Consider the following 27,082-nt stretch of genomic DNA (forward strand, 5'->3'; position numbering starts at 1 on the left):
GGTGTGTCCCGTGAGCAGGATGACAGGGCAGGGCAGGTGGTGTGCTCTGGGCTGTGGCACCCCCAGAGCCCTGTTGGCTGCCTTTTCCCTGGAGCAGGTGACCGAGGTGTGCTTTAGTCCCGACGAGAGTCACTGTGCCACGTGCGGGGAGGACGGCAGCGTGCGCATCTGGGCTCTGGGCAGCACCGAGCTGGTGCTGCAGTTCCAGGTGCTCAACCAGGTAAGGCTTCGTGGCACATCAGTCCCTTCCCTCAGGGAAGTGGCCCCTGTGTCACCAGCTCTCTGCCGATTTCCCTGCAGAGCTGCCAGTGCCTGGCCTGGAAGCCTCGTCCCGTCGGGGTGTGGCCTTTTCCTGGCGAGAGCCAGCACGTGGTGGCAGGGTACAGCGATGGCACTGTGCGTGTGTTCAGTGTTTCCAGGACAGAGATGGAGCTGAAGATGCACCCCCACGCTGCTGCACTGACAGCAGTCACCTACTCCACTGATGGTGAGGCTGCCTGAGGTGACAGTGGGGACGTGTGACCTCGGGGAACGTGGCTTGGTGCTGCCTGGGTTTACCCTGACCTCCAGGTGTTCTGTGTCCTGGCCACCTGCCCAAAACCCCAGGGCCAGGGAGAGCCACAGAACTTGTGTCAGTGAGCTCTGGTGACTCTGCCAGCTGGCACATGGTGGTTTGGACACGGGAGGTGCTTTGGCTCTGGGGTAGCCAAGGGGTTTGAGTACAACAAACACCTTTGTTTTATGATTTACTGTCTCTCTTCGTCAGTGTGGAGGTTTAATGGGTGTCTCTGAGACATCTCATCATACCCAGCCCTTGACTGGGATGTTCCCAGCCTTTCACAGTGTTTCAGGACACTGGTATCCCATAGTCTTGGACCTTTCTCCTCTGACCTTTTTTCCTCCTACAAGAAGAGTCCCATTCTTTCCTCTCCTCTGCCATCAGGGGAAATGATCTTATCAGGGGGCAAGGATGGGATAGTGGCTGTCAGCAGCCCTCGCACTGGAATGACCATCCATGTCCTGGCTGACCACAAAGGCTCCCCCATCACCGTTCTCCAGTGCACCAGGAAGCAGGTGAGACCTCAGGAGTGAGTCCAGCCCCCATCTGTCACTGCACAGCTCTGGGAAGCAGCATGGTCAGCAAGTTTAATTTGGTGTCCCTTACTTTTCCTCTTTGGAAATCTTTCTCCATCCCCTCCAGCAACTTCTGAGCAGTTTTTCCAGGGATATATTCAGTGGAATAAATCTCCATGTGTTGCCAGTGCAGCCTGAGTGAGGTTGTGCCTGCAGGGGGACCTTTGGTTAACACCCTGCATGCAGGTGTGACATGAACCTGTGCCACAGCTTCTTGGAGAGCAGCACCCCTCAGGAGCAGCCCAGGCTATGAGTCTGCAGCCCCTGTGCCCCCCAAAAATGGTCTTTGGTAGCCTGTGCCGTTCCTCTGTGGAGCTGGGACGACTTGGCTGTGCAGCCGTGGGATGGTTTGAGTACCTCCTTTGTCCTCCTCTTTGTGGAGAGTTTTTTCTCTTTGCACAGCAGAAATGGGAATAGTTTTCCCTAAGCTCTCAGGCTTTAAGATCACCTACATTGCAAGGCTGTGTTTCCTGGCAATCTGAGACTGAGGAAATCCTCCTTGATTTGAGGTGAAGGACATGTTAAGGGACACATGGTATTGGAAATAACTCCCCTAGGAGATGTGCAGATCCAGAGGGTGTCCCAAGGAAGAGAACTGTGTCGTTCAGACCAGGATTTGGGTTAGAAAGGACTTTAAAAATCATCCATTTCCAGCCCCCTGCCACGGGCATGGACCCCCCTCACTAGACCAGGTTGCTCCAAGCCTGGTCCAGCCTGGCTTTGGACACTTCCAGGGATGGAGCAGCCCCAGACAAAGGTTAATCCTGGCTTTCATCCCCTAAACACAAGCCCCATGTTCCCATGAGTTCCTGTCCCCCCCTTCAAAGCCTCTGTGCCTGCAGAAGGACAGGGCTGTGTTTCTGCTCACAGTACCATGACCTCGGGGTGGAAGGAGGAGAGCTCTGGCTGGCCACCAGCTCCGACCGCCGGGTCAGCGTCTGGGCCTCCGACTGGCTCCAGGACAAGTGTGAGCTCCTTGACTGGCTCAGCTTCCCAGCCCCTGCTGGCCCTGAGGTGAGTGTGGCACCTGCCAGGCCCTGCCTGCTCCTGGTATGAGGCTGGACACCAGCAGAGAGGGAGGAGGGAGGCACAGGGCTCTCAGAGACTGAGTGTGAGCTTAGGAAAGACATCTCTGTTAGTCCAGTTCACAGAGTATCTTGCCAATGCACCTTCTTGGGTGTGGAAAGGGTGTAGCAGTGCCAGGCTGCCCTGGAACACTGACTTTTAAGCATAAGAAACCCTGAACTGCACCTGCAAAGAGCTGACAGCCCTGTGCCAGCAAAGCAGAGCCCAGGCAGCAGTGAGCACGGTGTGCAGGAGGGAGAGCTAATTTTGAGCGTACTGCTAATTGTGACACTCCTGAGGAGTGCGAGTACTCTGAGCCAGGAGCGTGGTGATGGCTTCCCAGAGCCAAGTACTCAGCCCTGTGTGTCCCTGCTGCTTGGCAGAAGCCACTGGCTCCAGCCCAGGGGTAGGGTTTGGGCAGCAGGACACATGCTAGAAAAGCAGGAGGATCTGTGTTTGGAGAGGATGGAGATGGTCCCTGGTGCAGGTGACATTGGCAGACAGAAGGGAGCTGGGTGTTTTTGGGCAACAAGAGACAGTGCCTCAGCCTGGGTCCATACAGCAGCTGGGTTCTGTCAATAATTCTTCTGTTCATTTCCAAAAAGATGGATTTCCTCTGGAAAGAAGCTCACTCAAGCTCTCCCTACAGCGTGAAGGTTTGATCTTGCATGCCCTGCTCAAGATCTGCCTCCTGGGCCCTGTTTTCTTATGTTAAGCTGCTCCATAACCAAATCCCAGCTTCAAACCCATGTAGCAGTAATATTTCAGTGGGAATTCAACCTGTTGGACCCTCATGGGACCTGCTCCTACAACACTAAACGATTTGCTTCAGGTTTCCATGGCAGAGTGTAGTTGTTCCTTGCTTTCCCTGACCCAGAGATGGGAATGCAGGAGGGAGGGAGCAGCTTCCACCATACTCATGTGCCACTGCTCAAACACTCACTGCCCTGGGGTCCCTCGGTGCTCTCCTTTTATCTCTCACTGATCCAAACAAGAGAACCCAGCCTCAGTTTTGTTGTCTTTGGTTTCCCTCACCAGGGTCTTGACAGCCTCCCTCCCAGCCTGGCTGCGTTCTGCCCTTGGGAACACGGTGTGCTGGTCTACGTGGGCTTTGGGCTGCAGAAGGAGGCTTTGTTCTACAGCCTGAGGAAGAAACAGGTACTTGTCCCCTGCCATGGACAGTGAGAGCTGGCAGGCACAGCTGCCCTGTGTGTCACCTTCAGTCACAGGGCTGGGGTGGGCTCAGGCAGCTGCTCAGGGAACAGATTTTCATCTTGGAAAGTCCCAGGTGAGCAGCAGAGCCCTGCCCCTGCCTCAGGCTGCATCCAGGCAGGCAGCCAGTCCCTGATCCCAGGGAGGGGAAGGCATCTGCTTCCAGAGCACAAACACTCTCTCCGTTGTCTCCTGGATGCCTGGGGCACCCTCAGCCTCCCCATCACCCTGCACAGCTGTGGGCACTGCCTTCCCCCTTTGAGCTGCTCGTGTTTCTCTTGCTGGGCTGCAGGTGTTCAGGAAGATCTCCCTGCCAGCCTTTGCCACATCTCTCAGCCTGTCCCCTGCTGCACCTTTCATGGCCCTCGGCTCCAATGGTGAGTGCTGGGTGTGCCTGGGCCCCTCCTTCTTCTGCCAGAGGGGAAACAAGTGTCCTTATTCCTCCAAACAAGAGATACGTCCTCAAACCCGGGAGCTATGGTCCAGGGCAAGGAGAAACCTCCAGGAGACTCCTGGATCACAAAGGAGATGCATGAGATCAATCCTGCTTGTCCACGGGCTGGCACTGGAATGAATTCCCAGGGTTCTGGGCTGTCTCCATTTCTGCAGCCTGTGAGGCAGCAGGGACCTTCCCAGAGCATGAGGATGGGCAGGACCCGGCTCCTGGGGCAGGGTGGGTCCATTTGTGCTGTGTCACTCAGCTCAGCAGCAGGGAGAGAGCCTGGGCAGTGACTGGGAACGGTGCTTCTGGCGGGAAAAAGACGTAGAGAGGGGCTGGGGGTGACTGGGAACAGGGCTTCTGGCTGGGAGAGGGTCTGGGGCTGAAGGGGAATGGTGCTTCTGGCTAGAACAAAGCATGGAAAGGGGCTGGGAGGTGACCACAAATGGTGCTTCTGGCAGGGACTAGAGATGGAGAAAGTGTGCGAGTGCCAGGGCAGGGTGGTGGTGTCACGGACAAGCCCCGGGGAGCGGGTCTGGAGGGTGATCGGGGCCGGTGGGAGCCTCCTGGCCCAGCCCTGAGCCGCTCCTCTCCGCAGACCGGCTGCTGCGGCTGCTGCGGCTGCAGCCGTGCCCCGCCGGGGCCCCGCAGGACTATCCCGGCCACGACGACACCGTGCAGCTCTGCCGCTTCGCGCCGTCCGGCCGCCGCCTGCTCACGGCGTCCCACAGCGCCGTGCTCGTCTGGGAGCTCACCTGAGCCGGCCGGCCCCGCACTGCCCCGCTCCTCCAGCCCGGGACATGCCCCGGCTCCGGCCGCGACCCGCCCGAACCGCCGCCCCAGCGCTGCAGGACGGCCCGGGGCACGTTCCGCGGCGCCGTTTGGTGCCGTTCGGTGCCGTTCGGTGCCGTTCGGTGCCGCTTGCTGAGCGTTGTGGTGTTTTCATTAATAAACCACCAAAATTCCAGTGCTGCAGGGCGGCCCCGGGCGCGTTCCGCGGCGCCACTCGGTGCCGTTCGGTGCCGTTTGGCGCCGTTCGGAGCCATTTGGTGCCGTTCGGTGCCGCTCGGTGCCGTTCGGTGCCGTTCCGCGCCGCTCGGAGCCTTTCGGTGCCGCTCGCTGAGCGTTGTTGTGTTTTCGTTAATAAACAACCAAAATTCCAGCGCTGCAGGGCGGCCCGGGCGCGTTCCGCGACGCCGTTCGGTGCCGCTCGGTGCCGCTCGGTGCCGTTCGCCGCCGCTCGCTGAGCGTTGTGTTTTCGTTAATAAACCACCGAAGTTCCAGCGCTGCAGGGCGGCCCCGGGCGCGTTCTGCGGCGCCGTTCGGAGCCGCTCGGTGCCGTTCGGTGCCGTTAGTGCTGTTCGGTGCCGTTCCGCGCCGTTCGGTGCCGGTCGCTGAGCGTTGTGTTTTCGTTAATAAACCACCGAAATTCCAGCGCTGCAGGGCGGCCCCGGGCGCGTTCCGCGGCGCCGTTCGGTGCCGTTCGGCGCCGTTCGGTGCCGCTCAGTGCCGTTCGGTGCCGTTCGGCGCCGTTCGGTGCCGCTCAGTGCCGTTCGGTGCCGTTCGGTGCTGTTCGGTGCCGCTCGGTGCCGTTCAGTGCCGTTCGGTGCCGCTCGCTGAGCGTTGTGTTTTCGTTAATAAACCACCGAAATTCCAGTGCTGCAGGGTGTTCCACGGCGCTGTTCGGTGCCGTTCGCTGAGCGTTGTTGTGTTTTCGTTAATAAACCACCGAAGTTCCAGCGCTGGAGGTCCGGCTGTGCAGGCGCCGCCAGGGGGCGCCGCGCCGCCCGCGCCGCTGTGCGCCGCCGCTGGGCGGGGCGGCCGGAAGGGACCGGGGGCCCGGGCGCCGCCATGAAGCGGGACGTGCGGATCCTGCTGCTCGGGGAGGGTGAGGGCCGCGGGGCTCCTCCTGCACCGCATCCCCGGGGACAGGGCGGGCGGGGGGCCCGGGTGCAGCCCCCGTCACTGGCAGGACCGGGGGAGAGTCCGGGCCCGGCGTTGTCAGCAGCCGATCCGCGGTGTCACGGCTCCCATGGTGGCTCCCACCTGCCCTGTCCCCCTCAGGCTCTGCCGTGCCGGGGCCAATGTCAACGTGCTCCCTTTATTTCCTAGCCCAGGTGGGGAAGACGTCCCTGATCATGGCTCTGGTGGGAGAGGAGTTTCCTGAAGAGGTGAGTGGGGAGGGGGCCCCTCGCTGAGGGACAGCTCCGTGCCCGGTGTCCCCCCGGGGATGGCGGTGTCTGCCCGCCCGCCGCTGCAGCTCCGGGCTGTGACAGCCGCGGGGCTGCCTCGGGTCAGGGCCGATCCTGGCTGGCAGCTCTCTCTGCCCTGAGGAGGGTGTTGGTGCTTGCTGCTGCTGGGGGTCTCTGTCACCAGCACAGCAGGGCTGGCACCACCGCAGAGCCCTTGGAAGGGTCAGCCTCATTCCCTGCGCGCTGCACCCTCTGGAGATGGGTGAGCCAGGCCAGCTGTGAGCAGCAGCATCCAGCCAGCTGTGCCCCTCGACAGCTTGCTGTCCCAGCACAGTTTGGCTAGGGAAATGGGATCAGTCTGTCCAGGCACATTTTCCCTGAGCCTCACATGGTTTCTCCCACTGCCCATGGGTGCTCTCCATGGTGTTGTGCTGGGAAACGTCAGCTCAGGGGTTTGGGGGGACCAGCCCTTCACCCCTTCCCTGCTCCCAGCACAACCCACAGAATCAGCTCAGCGCTGCTCCCAGGGGAGCCCAGGGCTTATCTCCACCAGCTTCAGGAGCTCCATGTGAGGGAGGCAGGTGGAAGTTACACCTCGAGGACACTGCCTGTACAAGAGCTGGAGTGCAGGGGGCTGCTGCAGCCCATGGGCCAAGAGCGATCTGTGATCCACAGCTCATCCTGCCCTGGCAGTGGCCAAGGCTCTGAAGTCCCTTGTCACCTGTCCTGCTTGGCTAGACGGGCTGTGCTGCCTTTGCAGGTGCCCCCCCGGGCAGAGGAGATCACGATCCCGGCCGATGTCACCCCTGAGAAGGTCCCCACGCACATAGTGGACTACTCAGGTAGGGCCTTGTCCTGCCTGGCTTCTCCCGTTCCCTGCCTGGCTGAGGGGATTGGGGTGGGGTGGCCCTGCCTGGGCAGGTGGTGATGGCTTCATTCCCCTTCCAGAGTCAGAGCAGACGGAGGAGGAGCTGCAGGAGGAGATCGCCAAGGTGAGCAGGGCTGGCCGGGATGGGGACAGGAGACTGTGGTCCCCAGGGGACGCATAGCTGCTCCCCTCCCTCCCTGTTAGCCACCTAGACAGGCACAGGCAGTTGATTATCCACGGATTAATGCTCCTGGTTTGTTTAGAGGCTTGTTTAATCCTGCTCTGTCTTGTAAGCTGCTGTGTGTGGCTTGTCCAAGCCCTCCAGGGAGCCTCCAGAAGGCGAGCGGCAGGGGCAGCTCGCTGCCCAGGGCAGGAGGAGGAGGCAGGAGCAGACATTGTGCTCTCAGCCTCGGGATATTCCCCACGGACACAGAAGAGGAAGAAGCAGTTGCTGGGTTTGGGCAAGACCCCTGCTCCCTGCATTAGATCCCTGTGGCTGCCCGATGAAGCGGTAGCACAGAGGAGTTAATTTGGGAGCTGGAGCCCTGAGCACTGGGCAGGGAGGGATGAGGGAGCCCTCAGAGCAGCCATGGAGGAATAATTAAGTTGTCTGGCTGGGTCGGACCCAGCTGCTCTTTGCCCTGGGATTAACTTTGACTCTGCAGACATGAAGCCCTTTTAATTATGGATAATAAAACCATCTCTCACGTGAGCAAAGCTATTTAATCTCCCAGCCCTGGTGGCTAACGGCCGAGGAGGTGAGCACGAGGGTCCTGCTCCCTCCACCCATACAGCAGGAGTACACAGAAGCTTTAAATGGCTTCAGGAAATCCTGCCTAAACCCTTGTGTGTCCTCGGATTAGCATTAAACTCTCTGCTGAAAGGACCAGTGATCCCTCTGGTCTGCAGGGGGTCAGGAGGGGAGGAGGGCCGGGACAGGGGTGGTGTGGGAGGGGGATCTGGGCCAGCAGGCATGGGAGCAGCAGCTCCCGAGGCACAGGAGCTGCTCCCAGCAGCTCGTGGGCTCGTGCTGAGGGTGTGGGGGCTGTGTACGTGTCCACGCTCACGTGCGCTCGGCCGCTGCTCTTCCCTGCTGCCCTGGCATTCCCTGCTGCCCTGGCATTCCTTGCTGCCTTGGCATTCCCTGCTGCCACGAGTGTGGCAGGGACCCCTTTTCCACCCTCTCCTGCTTCTCTTGCAGGCCAACGTGGTCTGCATGGTGTACGATGTCACCAAGGAGGCCACCATTGACAAGGTAATGCATCCCCACCACGGCCCCGCTCCAACAGCAGGGCCAGAGGAGGTTCCCAGGGGTGTCCATGCTGCCCTGGGGTGTGGGCACATACTGATGGCCTCTGGCTCTGTGGGATTTTGGGTCAGAGACTCCTGCAAGCCAAAGCTGAGCCCCACCCAAGGTTGCTCCATCACAGCAGGACAACAGGGTTGTTGCATCCTGGTGCTGGCATCCAGCATCCCCGGGGCTGCTCTGCCTGCTGGTGTGAGGGAATGCTGGGGAGCAGATGGCTGCAGGGCCCTGTTCTGCCTGCCTGGGAGCTGCCTCTCTCCCCAGGCTGTGCTGACAGCCCTTTCCCTCTTCTCACCTTCCAGATTCGCACCAAGTGGATCCCCATGGTGAACGGGGGACTTGAAAAGGGATCCAGGTACCGTGTGGGGTGTGATCTGTGGATGCAGAATTTGGTCATTCTGGGAGCTGTGGGGTGCCCACCATCCTCACCTCCTTCTGAGGGTACTGAGAGCAAACCAGCTTTGTGGTTTGCCCAGGTTGAATGGGGCTTGAACCACGGTCCCTGCCCGTGGCAGGGGGTGGGATGAGATAAACTTTAAGGTCCCTCCCTACCAAAACCATTCCAGGACTGTGGTTTGTGTCAGACCACTTAGAGCAGAAGCACACGGGCACTCTCCTCCACCAGAGATCCATTTGAGGCAGGGGGTCACTGAGGAAGAATCCTTCCCCCCTTTGATCTCTTCTCAGCCAGGCAGGGAGAGGAGGCTGCCAGGGGGAACTGGAAACACAGAAGCTTTAGTCTGCATGTGGATCTCTTGGGCAGAAGGCTGTTGTGCTGGATTAAAGGCTCCTGAGCATATTGTTGCTGGGTGAAAGCATAAGCAGGATCAGGCAGTCTGTTTCTCCAGATGGATGCTCCCGGCTGTGGGAGGCAGAAAAGCTGCTCTGGACCTTGCAGAGGAGAGTTGGGGCTTCCCTAACCTGCCCATGGGAGCAGCAATGGCTGGGACAGTGCTGGGACCAGGAGAGGGGTGGCCTCACTTGTGCTCTGTGTGTTTCCTAGAATCCCCATTATTTTAGTGGGAAACAAGTCTGACCTGCAGGTGGGCAGCTCCATGGAGGTCATCCTGCCCATCATGAACCAGTTCTCGGAGATTGAGACCTGCGTGGAGGTGAGGAGTTGGGGGGTGTGCAGAGCCTCCCTGAGGGGTTGGAATGCTGCTTTGGTGGCAGTCAGGGATTCTCTGTGCTCCTGGAGAGCTGCCCTGATGCTGCTCTACACAAGTCCAGGGGCTGAGAGCCTGCCCTTTGGGCTTTCTGTCCTTTACCCCTTGCCAAGGAGCAGCTTTCAGTGTCTACCCTCTGTGGCTCTCTAGTTGGAGTTCCACACAGCCCTGTTGGTTCTGGGGCTGTGGAATGGGCACGACAAAGCCAGAGCAAAACCCAGGAGATTGTCCCTTTGGATTTTTCCTCACGGTGGACAAACGTTGCTCTGGGCTTTGAGGCACAGCTGGTCTGGCTGGGGGAGGTTGTGTCATTCTCCTCCAGCCCTTTTCATCAGGGCTGTCTCGTCTGAATCCCCAGTGCTCTGCCAAGAACCTCAAGAACATCTCTGAGCTCTTCTACTACGCCCAGAAAGCCGTGCTGCACCCCACTGCCCCGCTCTACGACCCAGAGGAGAAGCAGGTGGGTTCCTGGAGGAGTCTCCTTCCCATCACACTACTCTGGGCTGGAGGTTTTGGGATGCAAGTGGAGGGTTTGGGCTGGCACAGACAGGCCAAGGGAACAGTGCCCATCTCCTGTGCTCAGTACAGCCAGCTGGGCAGTCAGACACCTGCAAGGACTTGGGTGTGCTGGGGCAGAAGCCCTCACGCTCCAGGCTGTGTCTTGGTTGTGGAGGGAAGGGTCTGGAAGAAGAATTCCCCATGGATTGTCCTCTCTGACTTTAGATGGGATATTAGGAAAAATTTCTTCATGGTAAGGGTGGTCAGGCACTGGCACAGGTAGAGGGGAGTCAGCATTCCTGGAAGGATTTAAAAGCTCTGTGCATGTGGCACTTGGGGACATGGGCTAGTGGTGGCCTTGGCAGTGCTGGGGGACTGTTCTCGGAGGGGTTTTCCAACCTTGATGAGTCCATGATTCCCACCTCCAAGGAGGCTGTGGTACTGGCCTAGAGGTGCAGGAAGGAGCCCTCTGTGTGTTGGGCTGCAGGAGGCAGGGCCAGGCTGTGGCTGCTGCCCTGTCATTGTCACCGTGGTGGGTCCTTGCAGCTCAAACCCGCCTGTGCTCGAGCACTGACCCGGATCTTCAACCTCTCGGACCAGGACAACAACCAGATCCTCAGTGATGATGAGCTCAACTACTTCCAGGTAGGGTGGCTGCAGAGCTGAGGAGTTCCCAGGGCCTGGGATTCTCTTTCCAGCAGGGAATCTGCCCCTCCTAGCACAGCTGTCCCGTTCCTCTGTGGTGTTTCTGTGGCACAGCTGAAGCACTGCAGGGTGCATCTCTGAGCATGTGGGCTTCCATCTTCCTAAACTTGGGCTGATTTGCTCTGCTATGGGAGGGCCAGGAAGCTGTGGAGATGCTGAGAGTCCTCAATTACTGGGATGTTGAAGAACAGGGGTTTGGTCAAGGCCTGAGGCAGAAATCCATGAGCTGGGTGGATTTTCCCTCCGTGAAACCCCATTTCTTGCTGGGGCGAGGGAACCTGGTGAGACAGGATTGTGCTCTCTGGGTGCTTTGCTGACAATGGCCTTCATTCTCTTGGGAGGCAGAAATCTTGTTTTGGAAACCCCCTGGCTCCCCAGGCCCTGGAGGATGTGAAGATGGTTGTGTGGAAGAACACGACAGACGGGGTGCAGGACAACGGCCTCACCTTGAACGGTAACAGCCCGAGGGCTCCCTGCTCCTTCCCAGGGGATGGGGGGACCCACCTCCTTCAGCACATCCCTGGGGGCTCTGCCCTTGGCCTGAGCCTCCTGGCTCTCATTCCAGGCCTAATTAGTCCCTCTTGTTAAAACAAGCCTGCTGTGGCTGCTAGGTGTCTCTGTCCCAGCAGTCTGGAGGAGTGCACCCCTGAGCCTGAACTGACTCCACTGTGGCTGAGCCCCCTGATCTCTCCTGCAGGCTTCCTCTTCCTCAACACCCTCTTCATCCAGAGGGGCCGGCACGAGACCACCTGGACCATCCTGCGCCGCTTCGGCTACGACGACGAGCTGGAGCTGACAGATGACTACCTGTACCCACAGTGCGTGTCCAGGGCTGGCAGGGGGTCACAGCCCGTGGGGCATGGCAGCCCCAGCACCGTGGCTGCATCCCTCCTGCACCCCAGGAGCTGCTGTGGGCCCTTAGCTCAGGGTCAGGTTCGCAGTCCTTGCCTTCCCCTGGGGCAGGAGCTGACACGTGGGGTCAGGGGCTGCTGATTTGGGCAGACAGGATGGTGGGGAATGAAATCCAGACTTGCCTTGACATCAGCAAGGGGTTCTTGGAGGCTGCTGTGTCCCTGGCTGAGCGAGGCAGAGCAGCTCTGTCGGGAGCAGTGAGCTGTCAGCACGGTTATGGTGCGGCTGCTGTCTCCTCTCTGCTCCCTGCCACTCTGGAGATGGGGAGCTGGCAGGAATGGAAGGGTTTGGCTTGGGAGCTGCCTCCTCCTCTTCCCAGAGAGCAGGCTGCAGGGAGGTGACAGGGACACGCTGGTGGATGGCACCTCGGGGCACTGCTGTGCCCTGCTGAAGCCCTGGGCATGAGGCAAAGCGAGGGCACAGCATCTCCTGGGCTGCTTGGGAGTGCCAAGGAAAGGCCACTGTGCATCCTCAGGGGATCCTCCCCAAAATCAAGGGGCTGTGTCAATGAATAGCCAGGCCTGGAGGCAACAGCTGACCTTGAGCAGGGAGGGAGTGGGGAGCTGTGTCCTCTGGGTGAGATGTGCTCACGCACTGCCCTTCATTCAGGGCTTGAGGAGGTTCATTTGGGTGTCTGAACTGGAGAATAAGGTATGAAAGATAAAAGGGAGGTTTAGGTTGGGTAGTAGGAAAAAATTCTTTGCTGAAAAGGGTGGTCAGGTACTGGCACAGCTGCTCAGGGCAGCTGGAGGGATTTAAAGCCATGTCGATGTGGCACTTGAGGATGTGGGTCAGTGGTAGCCTTGACAGTGTCGGAACAGTTGGACTAAATCAGGGAGAACTTTTCCAACCTAAATAATTCCATGATTTTCCCAACAGGTTCCGTGTGCCCCCGGGCTGCTCCACGGAGCTCAACCACTTGGGATACCAGTTCCTGCAGAGGCTCTTTGAGAAGCACGACAAGGTGGGCAGCAGGGCAGGGGCTGCAGGGGAGGGGATGCTCTGCTGGGGCTGCACACCTGCCCCCTAACCACCCCTCTGTGCCAGGGAGCCCACAGAGCACCAGGGAAGGGCTTTCCTCTGCCCCAGCATTCCCTCCTTGGAGGCTTTGGGAGCAGGAAGTGGCACAGCAAGGTGTAGGTAGTCTGATGGCCTGTCAGGGATGTGGGGTTGTGGTCACTACTCTTGGCCAAAGGGCTGTTTGGATTTTGAGGGACTGGGTCTGAGTTGGCATCGAGCTGGCGTGGCCCTTGTAGTGCCCTGGCTGCAGCAGGCAGGGAATTGGGCAGGGAGGCAGGCTGGGAAGTGGGCACAGCTGCTGGCCAGCAGCCATGGACCGAACACCAGCATCTGCCAGCCTGGTGGAGGGCTGCCAGGCTGGAGAAAAAGCAACACGTTTGTGCCAAACTCAGGCTCTTGGGGCGTGGGAGAAGGGGATGTATTGGATCTCATGCACCTGCTCGGACTGGCTATTCAGATATTGGTGTGCATCTGGGGTATGGCAGCTCTGTGGCAACGGGGAGTGGCTCAGGAACGGCAGCAGAGGGTGGACACACATCCCTGTGTGTCCAGGTCAGCTCTGTAGCCATGGGGAATGGCAGAACTGAGTGGATGCACATCCCTGGGTGCCCAGGCATCAGCAGGTCCCCTTCAGGCACAGCAGCCCGAGTGCCGAGCTGGCCTGTGGAAGGCCAGGCTGGCCTGATGCAGGCTGCTGTGGGACAGCTGCCTCCAGGACTGCCAGGAGCAGCAGCTCAGGCTGTGGGGTGGGCGTGGACAAGTCCTGCCTGGTTGCAGCTGCAATCCCACAGCTTGTTTGCTGTTGTGCAGCGCTGGCAGTCCCTGAGGCACGGGCTCTGAGCTCGCCCAGCTCCGGCCTCGCTGCGGTCGATCGATCTCTGCCATCGATGGGATCCCTGTGACGGGGCACAGCGGGGAGGTGGCCGGTGGGGCAGGGCCCCCTCTGGGCACAGGCTGGCTCCTGCCTCCCCTGGTGACTCCCTGTGTTTTGGCAGGACCAGGATGGAGCCCTGTCGCACACAGAGCTGCAGAACTTCTTCAGCGTGTTCCCCTGCGTGCCCTGGGGCCCCGAGCTCTACAACACGGTATGCACCACTGATAAAGGCCTGCTTTCCCTGCATGGATTCCTCTGCCAGTGGACGTAAGCTCAGTCCCTCTCCCTGGCCCTCGGTCACGTCACTCAGCCCTTGCTGACCCTCCTGGCGTGCCCTGTCTCTCCAGGCTCGTGGCTTACCTGGACGTACGGCGCTGCCTGGAGTGCCTGGGCTACTTGGGCTACCCCATCCTCTCGGAGCAGGACTCCCAGACCCAAGCCCTCACAGGTACAGCCATGCCCTCCCCTTCTGTCACAGCTCGAGTCCCTCCTGGCTCTCACCACCCTCTCTCCTGCCAGTGACCCGGGAGAAGAGGATTGACCTGGAGAAAGGACAGACCCAGAGGAATGTCTTCCTGTGCAAGGTGCTGGGAGCGCGGGGCGCAGGCAAGTCCGCCTTCCTGCAGGCCTTCCTCGGCAGGAGCCTGGCGGTGAGTGGCTGCTCCCTGCCTGGCCACGCTCCCAGGGTGGAGCAGGAGGCACAGCCGGGGGACCTGGAGCGATCTGTCCCATGGTGGCACCTCCCTGCCCCTGGCCAGACCCCTGTGTGATGCCCTCCCTGCCTGTGCGTCACACCCTCTCCATGCTGGTGGCTTTGGTGTCCTTATTGTGGCTAAAGCAGTGGGTCTGCTCCCTCTGCTTGTCCCCAGGGGCTGTGCCTTTCCCTGCTCTGGCCACAGTGGTGCTGACTTTCCCTGCCTGTTAGCAGCAGCCCCGTGTCTCACCACAGGCCCTGGCTGCCCTTCAGGGGCTGTTGGTTCAGCCTGGGGGCTCAGGGCAGTGTGAAACAGTTCTCACCCAGCGCTGCTCCTGTCCCCACTGCCTGAGACGGTGTTTTCCTTGTGACAGGCCCAGAGGGAGAGCCCAGGACAGCCATCCCTCTACACCATCAACACAGTGCAGGTCAATGGCCAGGAGAAGTACCTCATAGTAAGTCTGGGGGAGCAGGGAATGGTGCCTGGCTCTTAGCAGGGCTGGGCTGTGTCCCTGTATCCTGGCACAGGGGGCTGGGCCGTGCCTGTGGCTCTGCTGGCACGGTCCATGTGCCGGTGTGAGGAGGGACACTGCAGTGCCACACCCCTGTCCCCTCTCTCTGCCCCAGCTGTACGAGGTCAGTGCTGACACCACCTTCTCAAAGCCGTCGGACACAGCCTGCGACGTCGCCTGCTTCATCTACAGCCTGAGCGACCCCAAATCCTTCAGCTACTGTGCCAGCATCTATAAGGTAGGGACCCTGTGCCAGGGACCCTGGGGGGCTTCACAGTAGTCCTGGGCAACCACAGGGGTCCTGTTTGACTTCACCAGGGGCCTGGGGGACATCAGCCTTCGTGGCAGTCCCGTCTCTGCCAGGGGTTGGTCCTCAGCCCCTGACTGGGGTTTCTCTCTCTGCAGCAGCACTACGTGGACAGCCAGATCCCCTGTGTCTTCGTGGCCTCCAAGACAGACCTGCCAGAAGCCAGCCAGCAGCCAGGGCTCTTGCCAGCTGAGTTCTGCTACAAGCACTGCCTCCCTCCACCCTTCCCCTTCTCCTGCCACAGCCAGGGACCGCCCAGCACCGCTGTCTACACCAAACTGGCCACTGCTGCCACCTTCCCGTTAGTATCCTTCCCATGGGGGGGCTCTGGTGGGAGCACAGCCTGGGGAGGGGGCTGTATCCCAGCCTTGCCTCTGCCATATTGCTTTTGTTTTGGTTTCTCTGCAGCTTTTGGTGTCATCTAGGGCATGCAGTGACAGGACAAGAGGGGATGGCCTTAAGCTGAAGGATTAGATGGGATATTGGGAAGGAATTGTTCCCTGGGAGGGTCGGGGGGGCCCTGGCACAGGGTGCCCAGAGCAGCTGTGGCTGCCCCTGGATCCCTGGCAGTGCCCAAGGCCAGGCTGGATGGGGCTTGGAGCAGCCTGGGACACTGGGAGGTGTCCCTGCCCATGGCAGGGGTGGAATGAGATGAGATTTAAGGTTCCTTTCCAGTCAAACCATTGCAGGGTTCTGTGATCCTGTCATGTGCTTATACAAATAGTTGAAACAGAAAAGCCACTTGTTCCTCTAATTGCAGAGGGGGGAGGTTTTCTTCTGCCTGTGTGTACGTCTCTGGCAGATTTAGTAGATAGATCCTGCCACAGGAGTGTTTATTTTTGAAGCCTAAGATAAAAAATGCTGAAGAGGAGTAGCCAGCTTAGTTTGCCAAGGCCCACGGGGGGGTGGGGGGGGTGGCAGCTATTTTCTCCCGATGAGAAGGATCAGACTGAAAAAGAGGTCAGTGAAGCAAGACCTCTGTCACACAGCCTGTCTCTGGGAGGAGCTGCACCCCAGAGGGGCTGGGAATGGGGTAGGACAGCGCCAGGCAGGTCAGAGGAGGTGAGGGGGCTGTGGGATGGGAGGAGGATCCTTGTGAGTGGAATCACTCTGCTCTGGGGCTGGGAAGGGCGAGCCCAGCTCCAGGGCTGAGCCCTGGCGGGGAGAGCATGTGGGAGCGTTGGAAGGCAGGATGGGATTACTAGTGAGTAGTTTTCCCTCCAGCTTCTTTTCAATAAACAACTTTATTTTTAGAGCTGACGCCGTTTTTTTTCCTCCCCTCTGCAGTATTAAAATTTAAATATTCTTAATATATCTTAGGGTATGTGGTATAAATAAATAACAGCGTAATGGAGGGCCGGGGATTGGCTGTGCTCCCCCGATGTAGTGGGGAATGAATTATGGATGGAGAGAGAGGAGAGCAGCACGTTAGTGCAGGACAGCACGTGTTTGGGAAGGGAATGTGTACACTGGGGCAGCACCGGGCCCTGTCCCTCGCTGCCCTTTGGTCCCTGTCACCAGTGTCCCCGTGGTGGCATCCCGGCTCTCCGTGCACTGGGAGTTGGAAAGGCAGCTTGACCTAGAAAGGCAGATACCTGTATAATTATTGAGGTGCTGGAGAGCTGTTCCAGGGCAGGGGAGGGGACAGCCACATCCGCCCCACAGCCCTCCCGTGGCTGGATGGTGATGCCCGGTGACGAGAGCTCCGCTTGCAGGGACGGGGAATCGCTCCGATTCTCACTGGGCTGTTCCCCCTGTGCTGGGCTCACCCCTGGCACCCCCAGCCTCGCTGCTGGGGTGGGAGCAGCGGCACAGCCACGCTCAGCAGCCTCTCCTGTGTTTGCTTGCAGCCACCTGAACGCCGTGGAGTTGGGAGTCGCGTCCTTCTGGCTGCGGCTGGCGCTGGGGGCGGCGGTGACGGCGCTGGTGGGCTTCACCCTGTACCGCCTGCTGGCCAAGAACAAGTGAGAGCCACTCCCCGCTCGTCCCTGTGACACCAGCTCCCATCCCCAGCGACGCCCAGAGGGGCCCCGCCTCAGGCTGGGCCCTGGTAGGAAATCCTCCCTTGCCCCAGCCTGGATTGCAGAGCAGTGCAGCCAAACCTCTCAGCACCAGCAGCATCCACCCCTGGCACCGGCCAGCCTCACCCCGTGGCCTCCTGGCCCCTGTGGCCACAGGGCAAGCAGCTCTGCCAGGAGAGCTCTGCCTCGCCAGCAGCTGGAGGATCACCCTCATCTTCTATTCTGTTCCATTTTTTTAACGCTTGTTTTTAAGCTCAAACATGAGTGTTTCAGTGTCTGTTGGACTGGGCACATCCCCTCCGCTGAGGGCTGTTCTGGTGCCCTCAATTCTGGAGGGCACAACGCTCCCGGGGCCTGTGGGAGCTCCAGCAGCAGCTGAGCTGTCAGATGAGCTCATGGCTGCGGCTCCCTGGGGCACAGCTCCATCTCCTGCCCCGCTTTCCCTCAGCCAGCGCTGGCAAAGGCAGCCGGGGAGGGGGGCCGGGCACCGACACCCCCAGCCCCAGCGTGTGGTCAGGCCTGGCCCCTCCTGCCGGGACCAGGGGGGACAGTGGCAGCCAGGGTTTGTCCTCAGCTCCTTCCTGTTGTTCCTACACAAGAATCCTGTGAGGTGCACCAGGCTCCGGGTCCATCCGCCCTCCTTTCCTGCCTCCTGTTTGGCCTGGCCCCTCCCTTCATGGCCACCAGGATTTGCAGGGCTCTGGGAGGGCGTTGGATGCCCACTGTGTGCCCAATCTTCCCCTGGCAGTGCCATCACTGAGCTGGTGCCACACTGTGCCCTAGGCAGGCCCTGTGACCTGCTGTCCCCTCTGTGGGGCTCTGGGCATTGCCTCTCCTGCCACCACTGGAAGCTCCTTCTGTCCTGTCTCCTGTGCCCTGCCCACACCTGAGCTGGTTTCAGCTGCTGGGGCTGAGCTCAGCACCCACTGGGGCAACGTCCCTGTCTGCAAGTCCCAAAGAGCAAGGCCAGCCCCCATCCCTGCATTCCTGTCCCCCCAGGGGAGCCTGGATCAGCCCTGGCCCTGCCACCAGCCTGGCCCTGCCACCAGCCTGGCCCTGCCACCAGCCTGGCCTTCCCCAGCACGCTCAGGGTTGCACCCAGAGCTGCTTTTTCTGTGTTTTGTCTATTTAAATGTTTTATCGTGGCCTGGAGCCAGCGAGGGGATGGAGAAATCACAGGGTAGCACCCAGGGACACCCCCAGGGTGGTGTCCCCATCCTGCTGTCCCCAGCCGGGTGTCCCTGCCTGTGCTGGAGCTGCTCTGCCCATCGGGCACCGCCAGGGCCACGTCCCTCGTGTTCAATGTCCTTCTCTGTGCCCACCGTGCGTGGCTCTGCCAGCCGGGCCCGTGCCTGGTGTCTCCGTGCTCCACATCTGCTGGGGCTGGAATGTTTGGAGTTTGTTCTCTACAGCAAAATAAATTTTTACACACCTTGCGCTTGCACACCGTGTCCTGTGTCACCTGGGGAGCAGGACCCTGCCCGGGCTGCCCCGTTTGGGGGCAGTTTCTGCCATTTAGGGCCTGGTGTGGTGGGACAAGGCTTGGGGCTGGCCAGGTGCTTGGGGACACGGATCCTTGTACAAGTACCAGCCAGGGTGGAGAGATGGGAAGGAGGTGATGGATCCATCCCGTGGTTCTCTGCCCAGGGGCTTCCTGGGCTCTGTGGATCTCTGTGCCCATCCCCATGTGGGGTTTGGGGCTCCCCACTTCTGCAGACACTTTCCCCCTTCACCTGCATCTCCCAGGGCTGTTCCACCTTCCCTCCCTGCTCCTGTTTTGCCATGGCAGCTTTTCCCTCAGCTATTTCTGTCTCTGCAGCCTCAGCCACGGGCTCTGGGCACAGGGAATGTGGGCGCAGCCGGAGAAAAGGATTTTCCAGAGCCTCTGCACTGGCCCTGGATGGGGTCGGACCGCTCCCCCATGAGGGGTTGTGGGGTGGGAGAGGAGACCCTTCCCACACAGCCAGCCAGGGGACAGGGATGGGGGACAGCCCCGTGCTGCCGTGCCAGCAGAGGAGGTGATCCCGAGGGGGACGGACACGCGCTGCTCCCGGGTGACTCCAAATCAGGCTGGATCCCACGGGAGCTGCGGGCACACGTGCCCTGCTGGGTATGAACAACGCTGGTGTGGGGCACAGACACGGCTGTGGGGCAGGGCACACGCGTGGCAGGGCCGTGGGACCCCAGCCCGTCCCCAGGGAAAGGCCTGGAGGGCTGGGGAGCCCAGAGCTCCCTGGGCACCTCCGTGGGGCTGAGCCGTGGCTCTGGGAAGTGGGGACAGTACCAGGGGTGGCTCCTGGGGACATGCCTGCCCTGTCTGGGGATCCAGGGGAGCCCGGCCTGGGTGACGCTGGGCACATCCTGTAGAGGTGCCAGTTGCAGGGGCGCAGTGCCAGGCTGTCCCCTGAGCACGGTGCTGGGCAGGGGACAGCAGGGGAGGCTCTGTGGCCCCTGTGCCATGCGGGATGTACCTGGGCTGGGCTGGCCTGTGGGTGCAGGGTCAGCATGAGGGGATGTTTGAATCTGGCACAGGTGACTGCAAATGGATTCCTCTAGCAAGGTGCAGCTGCAAAACCACATACCGAGATGTGGACACAGGAATACATGGACCTGGGTGGGATGCAGCACTGGAAATGGAACACAGGTTCCCATTCCAGGATGCAGACCCTGTCCAGGGACACAGAGATCACAGCAGGACCCAGGTCCCATAGCAGGTGTGGGTATCAGTGCTGGGACATGGGGAGCGGGATGCAGGAATCCACAGAGCTGTTCTGGGAGGCAGGAACTGGGCTGGGATGTGGGTACCAGTACTGGGATGTAGATACCACACTGGGATGCAGGTGTCATGCCAGGATGTAGTTATCATATTGGGATGTGGGTACCGGTACTGGCATGTGGGTACCGGTACCGGGATGTGGGTACCTGTACCGGGATGCAGGTTCCCATACTGGAATGCAGGTTCCCATACCGGGATGTGGGTACCTGTACCGGGATGCAGGCTCCTGTACCGGGATGCAGGTTCCCATACCGGGATGCAGGTTCCCATACCGGGATGTGGGTACCGGTACCGGGATGTCCGCAGCCGTACCGGGCTGCCGGCACCATCCCGCGCTGCGAGTGCCGGGTGTGGGCTCTCCGCCCGTGCCGTGGGCCGTGTCCCGGCGCTGCCGGCGGGGCGGTGCGGGGCGGGTCCCGGTTCCCCGCGCGGCGGCGGCGGCGGCGGGAGGGGGTGCGGGGAGGGGGGGGCGCTGCGCCGCGCGCTGCGGCGGGGGCGGCTCCGCTCGGCTCCGCTCCCGCCCCCGCCGCCGCCGTCGCCCCGCTGCCATCGGCGGCTCCCGGCGCCGCCGCTCGCCGCTCGCTCCCGGGCCCGCCGCAACGCGGGGCTGGCGGGGAGAGCCGCCCCCGCCGCCGCCGCCGCCGCCCGCGCCGCTCCCCTGCCCGGCTCGCCGGCCCCGGGCGCGGGGGAGCGGCGGAGCCCTCAGCCCGCCGGGTGCATGGACAGGAGCTCCCTGCTGCAGCTGATCCAGGAGCAGGTGAGCCTCCCGGGGGGCACCGGGCACCGGGCTGCGCTCGGGGGGGGGCCCACCGGACACCGGCCGTCGCTACCGGGGCGGGGATGCTCGCACGCACCGGGCACGGCTGGCGCGCAGCGGGCATCTCTGCCCGCTCAGGGCGGCCACCGCGGCCGTGCCACCCCCGCCAGCGCCCCTCGGTGCCCCTCCTCGCCGCCCCGGGGCATCCCCCGCCTTGTGCCGCTGAGAACGCGCGGCTCATCTCACTTGTGGCCTCTCCCTCCGCCCGGTGCGCCCTCAAGGACGAGGGGTGTTGGGCACGGGGGTTTGGGTGCCGGGTGGAGCCCCGGGGGTGCCGTGGGCTCGGTCCCGCCGGCGGGGCGGGGGTCTGCACCCACCCCCGTGACCTGATTGCGGGATGAGGCCGTGGAGCATCAGCGCTGCGCGGCGTGGGGCTCTGCTCGCGGCACCGCGGGGCCTCCGGGGGTTTCCACCCGCGGTCCCCCGGCCCCCACCGGCCCCCCTTGAGCTCCATCGCCTCGTCCCTCCATCCCCACCCTGCCCTGGCCCAGCTGGCAGCTCTTCCCTGGGCACGGGGCTGGAATTTCCCGCGGGTCAGGAAAATGAACTGATCCCCCACTCGCCCCCCGCTGTTTCCGTGACCTTGGCTGAGTCCCCCGGCCCGGGAGCCGCGGTGCTGTCCCCCATGTCACCCACCCTCGGGCACAGGGACCCCGTGTGAGCCCGAGCTCGTCGGGAATGAGCAGCATCTTCCCCGGGAATGAGCAGTGCTGGGGGCTGGGGGCTGGGGATTGGGCCCTCCCGGGGGGTCGCAGGGTGCCAGTGAGGTTGGGGTGGGGGGACATGCACCCCAAAAGCAGAAAGGGGTTCCCTGGGTGCTGACAGGGCTCTTGGCGCTCTTGGGGCCGGTGGCTCAGCGTGTGCCAGCATGGGGACAGCGTGTGCCAGGTCCCGGCGTGACACACACACGTGGAGCCTGTGGGGTGACGGGTGTGGGGCAGGGGGACGGGTGACACCAGGGTGCTCCCGCCCCCCATGGCTGGGGCTGCTCCCATGGGCTGGTGGCTGCTGAGAGGTTGCAGGTGCTGCCTGCACCCCTCGTCCCACCCTGCACCCCCATCCCACCCTACACCCCTCATCCCACCCTGCACCCCCATCCCACCCTGCACCCCCATCCCACCCTGCACCCCTCATCCCACCCTGCACCCCCATCCCTCCCTGCACCCCTCATCCCATCCTGCACCCCCATCCCATCCTGCACCCTCATCCCACCCTGCACCCCTCATCCCATCCTGCACCCCTCATCCCCCCCTGCACCCCTCATCCCACCCTGCACCCCTCATCGCATCCTGCACCCCCATCCCTCCCTGCACCCCCATCCCTCCCTGCACCCCTCATCCCACCCTGCACCCTCCATCCCTCCCTGCACCCCCATCCCTCCCTGCACCCCCATCCCTCCCTGCACCCCCATCCCACCCTGCACCCTCATCCCACCCTGCACCCCTCATCCCACCCTGCACCCTCATCCCACCCTGCACCCTCATCCCACCCTGCACCCCTCTCCGGGCAGCCAAACCCCCTTGGGAAGAGGCTGTGGCTGTTTCCTGCCGGGGGAACAGGGAGGGACAGGGTGCCCACCCGGTGGGGAGAGGATCCCATGTCCCAAGCACTCCTTTCCTGCCCACCCCACGAGGGTGAGGCTCCTGTCCCGCACTCCCCTCCCTGCAGAAACAAGGAGCAAACCCCACAGCACCTCAGGGTGATTGCAGGGGCTGTGCTCTGCCCGTGGGTGCCTCTCCCCAGCTCCGCTCTCCCGTGCCATCCCGGGCACTCTGTGCCCATGAGCGGTCCGTGTCGGGCACCCCGGGGCGCTGGGTGCCCGTGGGGCGCTGTCCGTGGAGGTTCGGGGTGCCCCGAGGGTGGCGCGGGGTGCGGCCGGCGGCAAGGGCGGCGGGAGGAGCGGGAGGAGGAGGAGGAGGAGGAGGAGGAGGAGGAGGCTGGTGCCAGGGCTGCGCGTGTGTTTAGCTTGGTGACTTCCCGGCTGGCAGGCTGCTGGCGGCGAGAAATAACTGAGTGGGAGAGTGTCGGCTGCGCCTCGGGGAGCCGGGGACAGCGGCACGGCACCGGGCACCTCACGGGGCACAGGCGGGGATGGGTGTCACGGAGCCGGGGACAGCGGCACGGCACCGGGCACCTCACGGGGCACAGGCGGGGATGGGTGTCACGGAGCCGGGGACAGCGGCACGGCACCGGGCACCTCACGGGGCACAGGCGGGGATGGGTGTCACGGAGCCGGGCGTGAGGCACCGGGGGCGGCGGGAGGTGTCCCCAGCCGGGCAGGGAACCGCAGCCGCGGCCCCGCCGTGATGCTCCGTGCCGTGCCCCGCAGCTCGACCCCGAAAACACCGGCTTCATCGGCGTGGAGACCTTCGCCAGCCTGGTGCACAGCCATGAGCTGCCCCTGGACCCCGCCAAGCTCGACATGCTGGTGGCCCTGGCACAGGGCAACGACGAGGGGCAGGTCTGCTACCAGGAGCTGGTAGACCTGGTCAGTGCCCGGCAGCGCGGGTGCCAGCCCGGGGAGGGCGGTGGGCACCTCCCGGTGTCCCCGGGGAGGGGGCAGACACCGGCGGGCCCCAGGGTGTGCCCTGGGGGGGTGGCGGGGCCGTGCCGAGCTGTCTCTCCCCTCAGATCAGCAGCAAACGCTCCAGCAGCTTCAAACGCGCCATCGCCAACGGGCAGCGGGCACTGCCCCGCGATGTCCTGCTGGATGAGACTGGCCTGGGCATCTACAAACGCTTCGTCCGCTACGTGGCCTACGAGATCCTGCCCTGCGAGATGGACCGACGCTGGTACTTCTACCAGCACCGCACCTGCCCGCCCCCCGTCTTCATGGCAGCCGTCACCCTCACCCAGGTACGGCACCGGGGTGCCCGGCTGGCCCCGCGGGAGGGTCCCGGACCTTGGGAGCTGCTGGGGCACGCTGAGCTGGCATGAAGGGATGGGTGACCCTGGACGCAACATCTTTGTGCCCATGTGGGTGCCCCACGTGGGGCAGTGGGGCTGTGATGTTCTGGTGCTCACAGAGGGGCTCAGATATGGGGTGAAGGTTTGGGTGGCCCTCGCTGTGATGTCCTGGTGTCCGTGGTGGTGCTGAGACCCCAGACAGAGGTGGATGGGTGACCCCAGTGGTGATGTTCTTGTGCCCATGGATGGGACCCACGGAGGGGCTCAGATCCAGGGTAGAAGGAACGGTGACCCCAGCTGTGATGTCCTGGTGCCCTTGGGGGACTCACATCTGGAGTGAAGGGAGTGAGGACCCCGTCTGTGATGTCCTTGTGCCCACGTGTGGGACTCAGATCCAGGGCAGTGGGGATGGGTGACCGCAGCTGTGACATCCTGGTGCCCTTGTGGGGTGAAGGGGGGTGACAGCCACGGGCTTTGTCACAGATCATCGTGTTCCTGTGCTACGGGGCCCGGCTGAACAAGTGGGTGCTGCAGACCTACCACCCCGAGTACATGAAGAGCCCCCTGGTCTATCACCCCGGGCACCGGGCGCGCGCCTGGCGCTTCCTCACCTACATGTTCATGCACGTGGGGTAGGTCCTGCCAGGGGGGGACACTGGGGACACCCCGGGGGCGGTGCAGGCTGAGCCTGTCCCCTCCTGTGCCCGGGCAGGCTGGAGCAGCTGGGGTTCAACGCCCTCCTGCAGCTGATGATCGGGGTGCCCCTGGAGATGGTGCACGGCATCCTGCGCATCAGCTTCCTCTACCTGGCCGGGGTCCTGGCAGGTGCGTGCTGCCCAAAGGGGGGGACTGTCCCCATCACCTCCTCCCGGTCCCTGTCACCAGCCCGGGGGGGCACGGGGAGGTCACACCGAGTTTGGTGGGGATGCTGGGCTCTGCTGGCTGCCACCCTGCAGTGCCAGCATCACTTGGCCAGGGGCTGGGGGGCAATGCAGGCCGTAATTAATTAATGTAGACAGCAATTAATTAATGCTGTGGGGGTGAGACCCCGTGCTGAGCCCTGTCTGTGCCCCCAGGCTCCCTCACCGTCTCCATCACGGACATGAGGGCCCCCCTGGTCGGGGGCTCCGGGGGGGTCTACGCCCTCTGCTCTGCTCACCTCGCCAACGTCGTCATGGTCAGCAGGGGACGAGGGGACACAGAGGGGGGACAGGGGTGGATGACTCTGTAGGGTGGGCAGCATGGTGGGGGATGCCATGGGGTGACAATGGGGACGGGAGCTGTCTGCAGGTTGGGCACGGTGGTGGGACATCATGGGGGGATGCCATGGGGTGGCTGGCACTGTGGGTGGGTGGCATTGGTGGGGGATGCTGTGGGGTGGCATTAGGGGTGGCACTGTCACAGAGGGACCACCTTGGGTGGCATCATGGGGTGGGTGTGGGTGGGGAGGAGCAGGGACCTGAGGGGGCTCCACGGGGCACTCCAGGGGCTCTGGCAGCAGTCCCCACCTCTGTGCTGGAGCTTTGTTTGTGCCAGCCCATCATCCATCCATCCATCCATCCCTCATCCATCCATCCATCCATCATCCATCCATCCATCATCCATCCATCATCCATCCATCCATCCATCCCTCATCCATCCATCCATCCATCCATCATCCATCCATCATCCATCCATCCATCCATCCATCTATCCATCCATCCATCATCCATCCCTCATCCATCCATCATCCATCCATCCATCCATCCATCCATCCATCCATCCATCCATCCATCCCTCATCCATCCATCCATCCATCCATCCATCATCCATCCATCCATCCATCCATCCATCCATCCATCCATCCATCCATCCATCATCCATCCACCCATCCATCCCTCATCCATCCCTCATCCATCCATCCATCCATCCATCCATCCATCCATCCATCCATCCATCCATCATCCATCCATCCATCCATCATCCATCCATCCATCCATCATCCATCCATCCATCCATCCATCCATCCATCCATCCATCCATCCATCCATCCATCCCTCATCCATCCATCCATCCCCGCTCCGTTCCCGCAGAACTGGGCCGGGATGCGCTGTCCCTACAAGCTGCTGCGGATGGTGCTGGCGCTGGTGTGCAGTGAGTACCGTCCCCATCCCTCGGTCCCGTCCCTCTGCCCGGTCCCGCAGCCCCGGGCGGGCTCAGCACCTCCCGCCCGTCCCGCAGTGAGCTCCGAGGTGGGTCGCGCCGTGTGGCTCCGCTTCTCCCCGCCGCTGCCGGCCTCGGGACCCCAGCCCAGCTTCATGGCGCACCTGGCGGGGGCCATCGTGGGCATCAGCATGGGGCTGACCATCCTGCGCAGCTACGAGGAGAGCCTGCAGGACCAGTGCGGCTGGTGGGTGCTGCTGCTCTCCTACGGCACCTTCCTGCTCTTCGCCGTCTTCTGGAACATCTTCGCCTACGACCTGCTGGGGGCACAGATCCCCCCGCCGCCCTAGCCCGACCCTGCGGTTCGTTTGGTTCCCGAGCCCGGCGGAGGGGCTGGGGGGGTCCCCGCGCGTGACATGGGGACAGGCCACCCCCGCCCGCCTGTCCCCTCGGTGCTACGAGCGCGCCGCCCCCGCCCCGGTTCCCCCCGCCGCCCCCGTCCCCAAAGGCCGCTCCGGCCCTGCCCCGGTACCGCCCCCCGGGAAGGAACCGGGCCGGGACAGCCCCCGGGACCCCCGGGACCCTTCCCGGGACCTGCACTTTCACACGGAGGACTGGTGCCAAAAGAGGAGCGATTTATTTTTCTATGCCAAAATAAATATAAATAAAAGAAAGAGGAATAATAAAAAAAGATAAAAAAAAAGAAGGATGTGGGGAGAGCCCGGCAGGAATCGGCTGAGACCGGCACAACTCATTTTTTGGCAGTGCCCTCGGGGCACAGCCCCCCCTCCCCGCGCCCCGACCCCGCCTTGCTGCCTCGGGATGGGGGCGCGGGGGGTCCCCGCTCTGACCCCCCCCAGACCTTTTTGAAGTATAAATAAATATTTTGCACACTGCGGGGGCTCGTGTCTCTATGGGGGCGAGGGTTTTGGGGTGCCCCCACCCCCGATGGGGGGCAGGGCGGGTGCCGGGGCTGCCCGGCCCGGGGGGGCTCAGCGGGGTCGGGAGTTACTGGAGCAGAAAGCTCCGGGATAAGTGGAGCGGCACCCGCCGGGCCCCGCGGGGTTGGGGCACGGGGTGAGGGGGGTCTGCAGACCACCCGCCCCATGCACTCCCAGCCCCCTACTCACACCCACCCCACAGCGAGTCCCCCGTCCCCAACCCCCCCATCAGCTCCATGCCGCCTCCCCCATCCCCCTTTTCACACCCCCAACACCCCTTTTAACCCCCGTCCCCTCCAGCCAGGCCCCTCATCCATCCTCCTGCGCCCCTCTGTACGCCCCCCTCCCATCAAACCCCATCAAACCCCATAAACACCATCAACACCATCAACCCCATCAAACCCCATCAAACCCCATAAACCCCACAAACCCCATAAACCCCACCAAACCCCATAAACCCCATAAACCCCATCAAACCCCATAAACCCCACAAACCCCATCAAGCCCCATAAAACCCCATAAACCCCAAAAACCCCAAATACCCCATCAAACCCCATAAACCCATAAACACCAT

At 62.3% G+C, this 27,082-nt stretch overlaps 2 protein-coding genes across 6 annotated transcripts in view; both read left to right on the forward strand.

Moving 5' to 3' along the window:
• Window positions 1–18,369, forward strand: part of LOC100231218 (mitochondrial Rho GTPase 2) — a 47,037-nt gene extending 28,668 nt beyond the window's left edge. For 2 of the 5 annotated variants that reach the window (XM_072935575.1, XM_030284910.4), the window contains 7 exons: window positions 98–220; window positions 301–487; window positions 944–1,074; window positions 2,005–2,148; window positions 3,238–3,357; window positions 3,704–3,788; window positions 4,449–5,284. In XM_072935575.1, the coding sequence (XP_072791676.1) occupies window positions 98–220; window positions 301–487; window positions 944–1,074; window positions 2,005–2,148; window positions 3,238–3,357; window positions 3,704–3,788; window positions 4,449–4,609 (951 nt within the window). In that variant the 3' untranslated portion in view covers window positions 4,610–5,284. Of the gene's footprint in view, window positions 1–97; window positions 221–300; window positions 488–943; window positions 1,075–2,004; window positions 2,149–3,237; window positions 3,358–3,703; window positions 3,789–4,448; window positions 5,285–5,602; window positions 5,739–5,962; window positions 6,022–6,802; window positions 6,885–6,990; window positions 7,035–8,111; window positions 8,166–8,518; window positions 8,572–9,219; window positions 9,329–9,740; window positions 9,843–10,426; window positions 10,526–10,930; window positions 11,040–11,282; window positions 11,404–12,376; window positions 12,462–13,512; window positions 13,659–13,738; window positions 13,840–13,910; window positions 14,042–14,459; window positions 14,541–14,712; window positions 14,836–15,002; window positions 15,206–16,754 lie in introns of those variants that run through there. The other 3 variants (XM_030284915.4, XM_030284911.4, XM_030284912.4) reach the window with 3 other exon arrangements.
• A 1,882-nt stretch (window positions 18,370–20,251) lies between these two features.
• On the forward strand, window positions 20,252–26,463 carry RHBDL1 (rhomboid like 1). Its single transcript, XM_030284943.4, has 8 exons — window positions 20,252–20,458; window positions 22,848–23,006; window positions 23,150–23,374; window positions 23,909–24,057; window positions 24,138–24,250; window positions 24,502–24,602; window positions 25,498–25,558; window positions 25,646–26,463. The coding sequence occupies exons 1-8, from the start codon at window positions 20,420–20,422 to the stop codon at window positions 25,915–25,917; spliced, it is 1,119 nt and encodes a 372-aa protein (XP_030140803.1). The 5' UTR covers window positions 20,252–20,419; the 3' UTR covers window positions 25,918–26,463.
• Window positions 26,464–27,082: the final 619 nt, after the last annotated feature.

Source organism: Taeniopygia guttata, chromosome 14 (assembly GCF_048771995.1).
Source record: "Taeniopygia guttata chromosome 14, bTaeGut7.mat, whole genome shotgun sequence".
NCBI classification, from domain to species: Eukaryota; Metazoa; Chordata; class Aves; order Passeriformes; family Estrildidae; genus Taeniopygia; species Taeniopygia guttata.

Excerpts from the sequence above, each read along its gene's own strand:
- RHBDL1 (XM_030284943.4), top strand. The coding sequence starts at position 20,420 with ATGGACAGGAGCTCCCTGCTGCAGCTGATCCAGGAGCAG. Across the intron at positions 20,459-22,847 it reads TGCAGCTGATCCAGGAGCAG|CTCGACCCCGAAAACACCGG; the intron begins GTGAGCCTCCCG and ends CGTGCCCCGCAG. Across the intron at positions 23,007-23,149 it reads ACCAGGAGCTGGTAGACCTG|ATCAGCAGCAAACGCTCCAG; the intron begins GTCAGTGCCCGG and ends CTCTCCCCTCAG.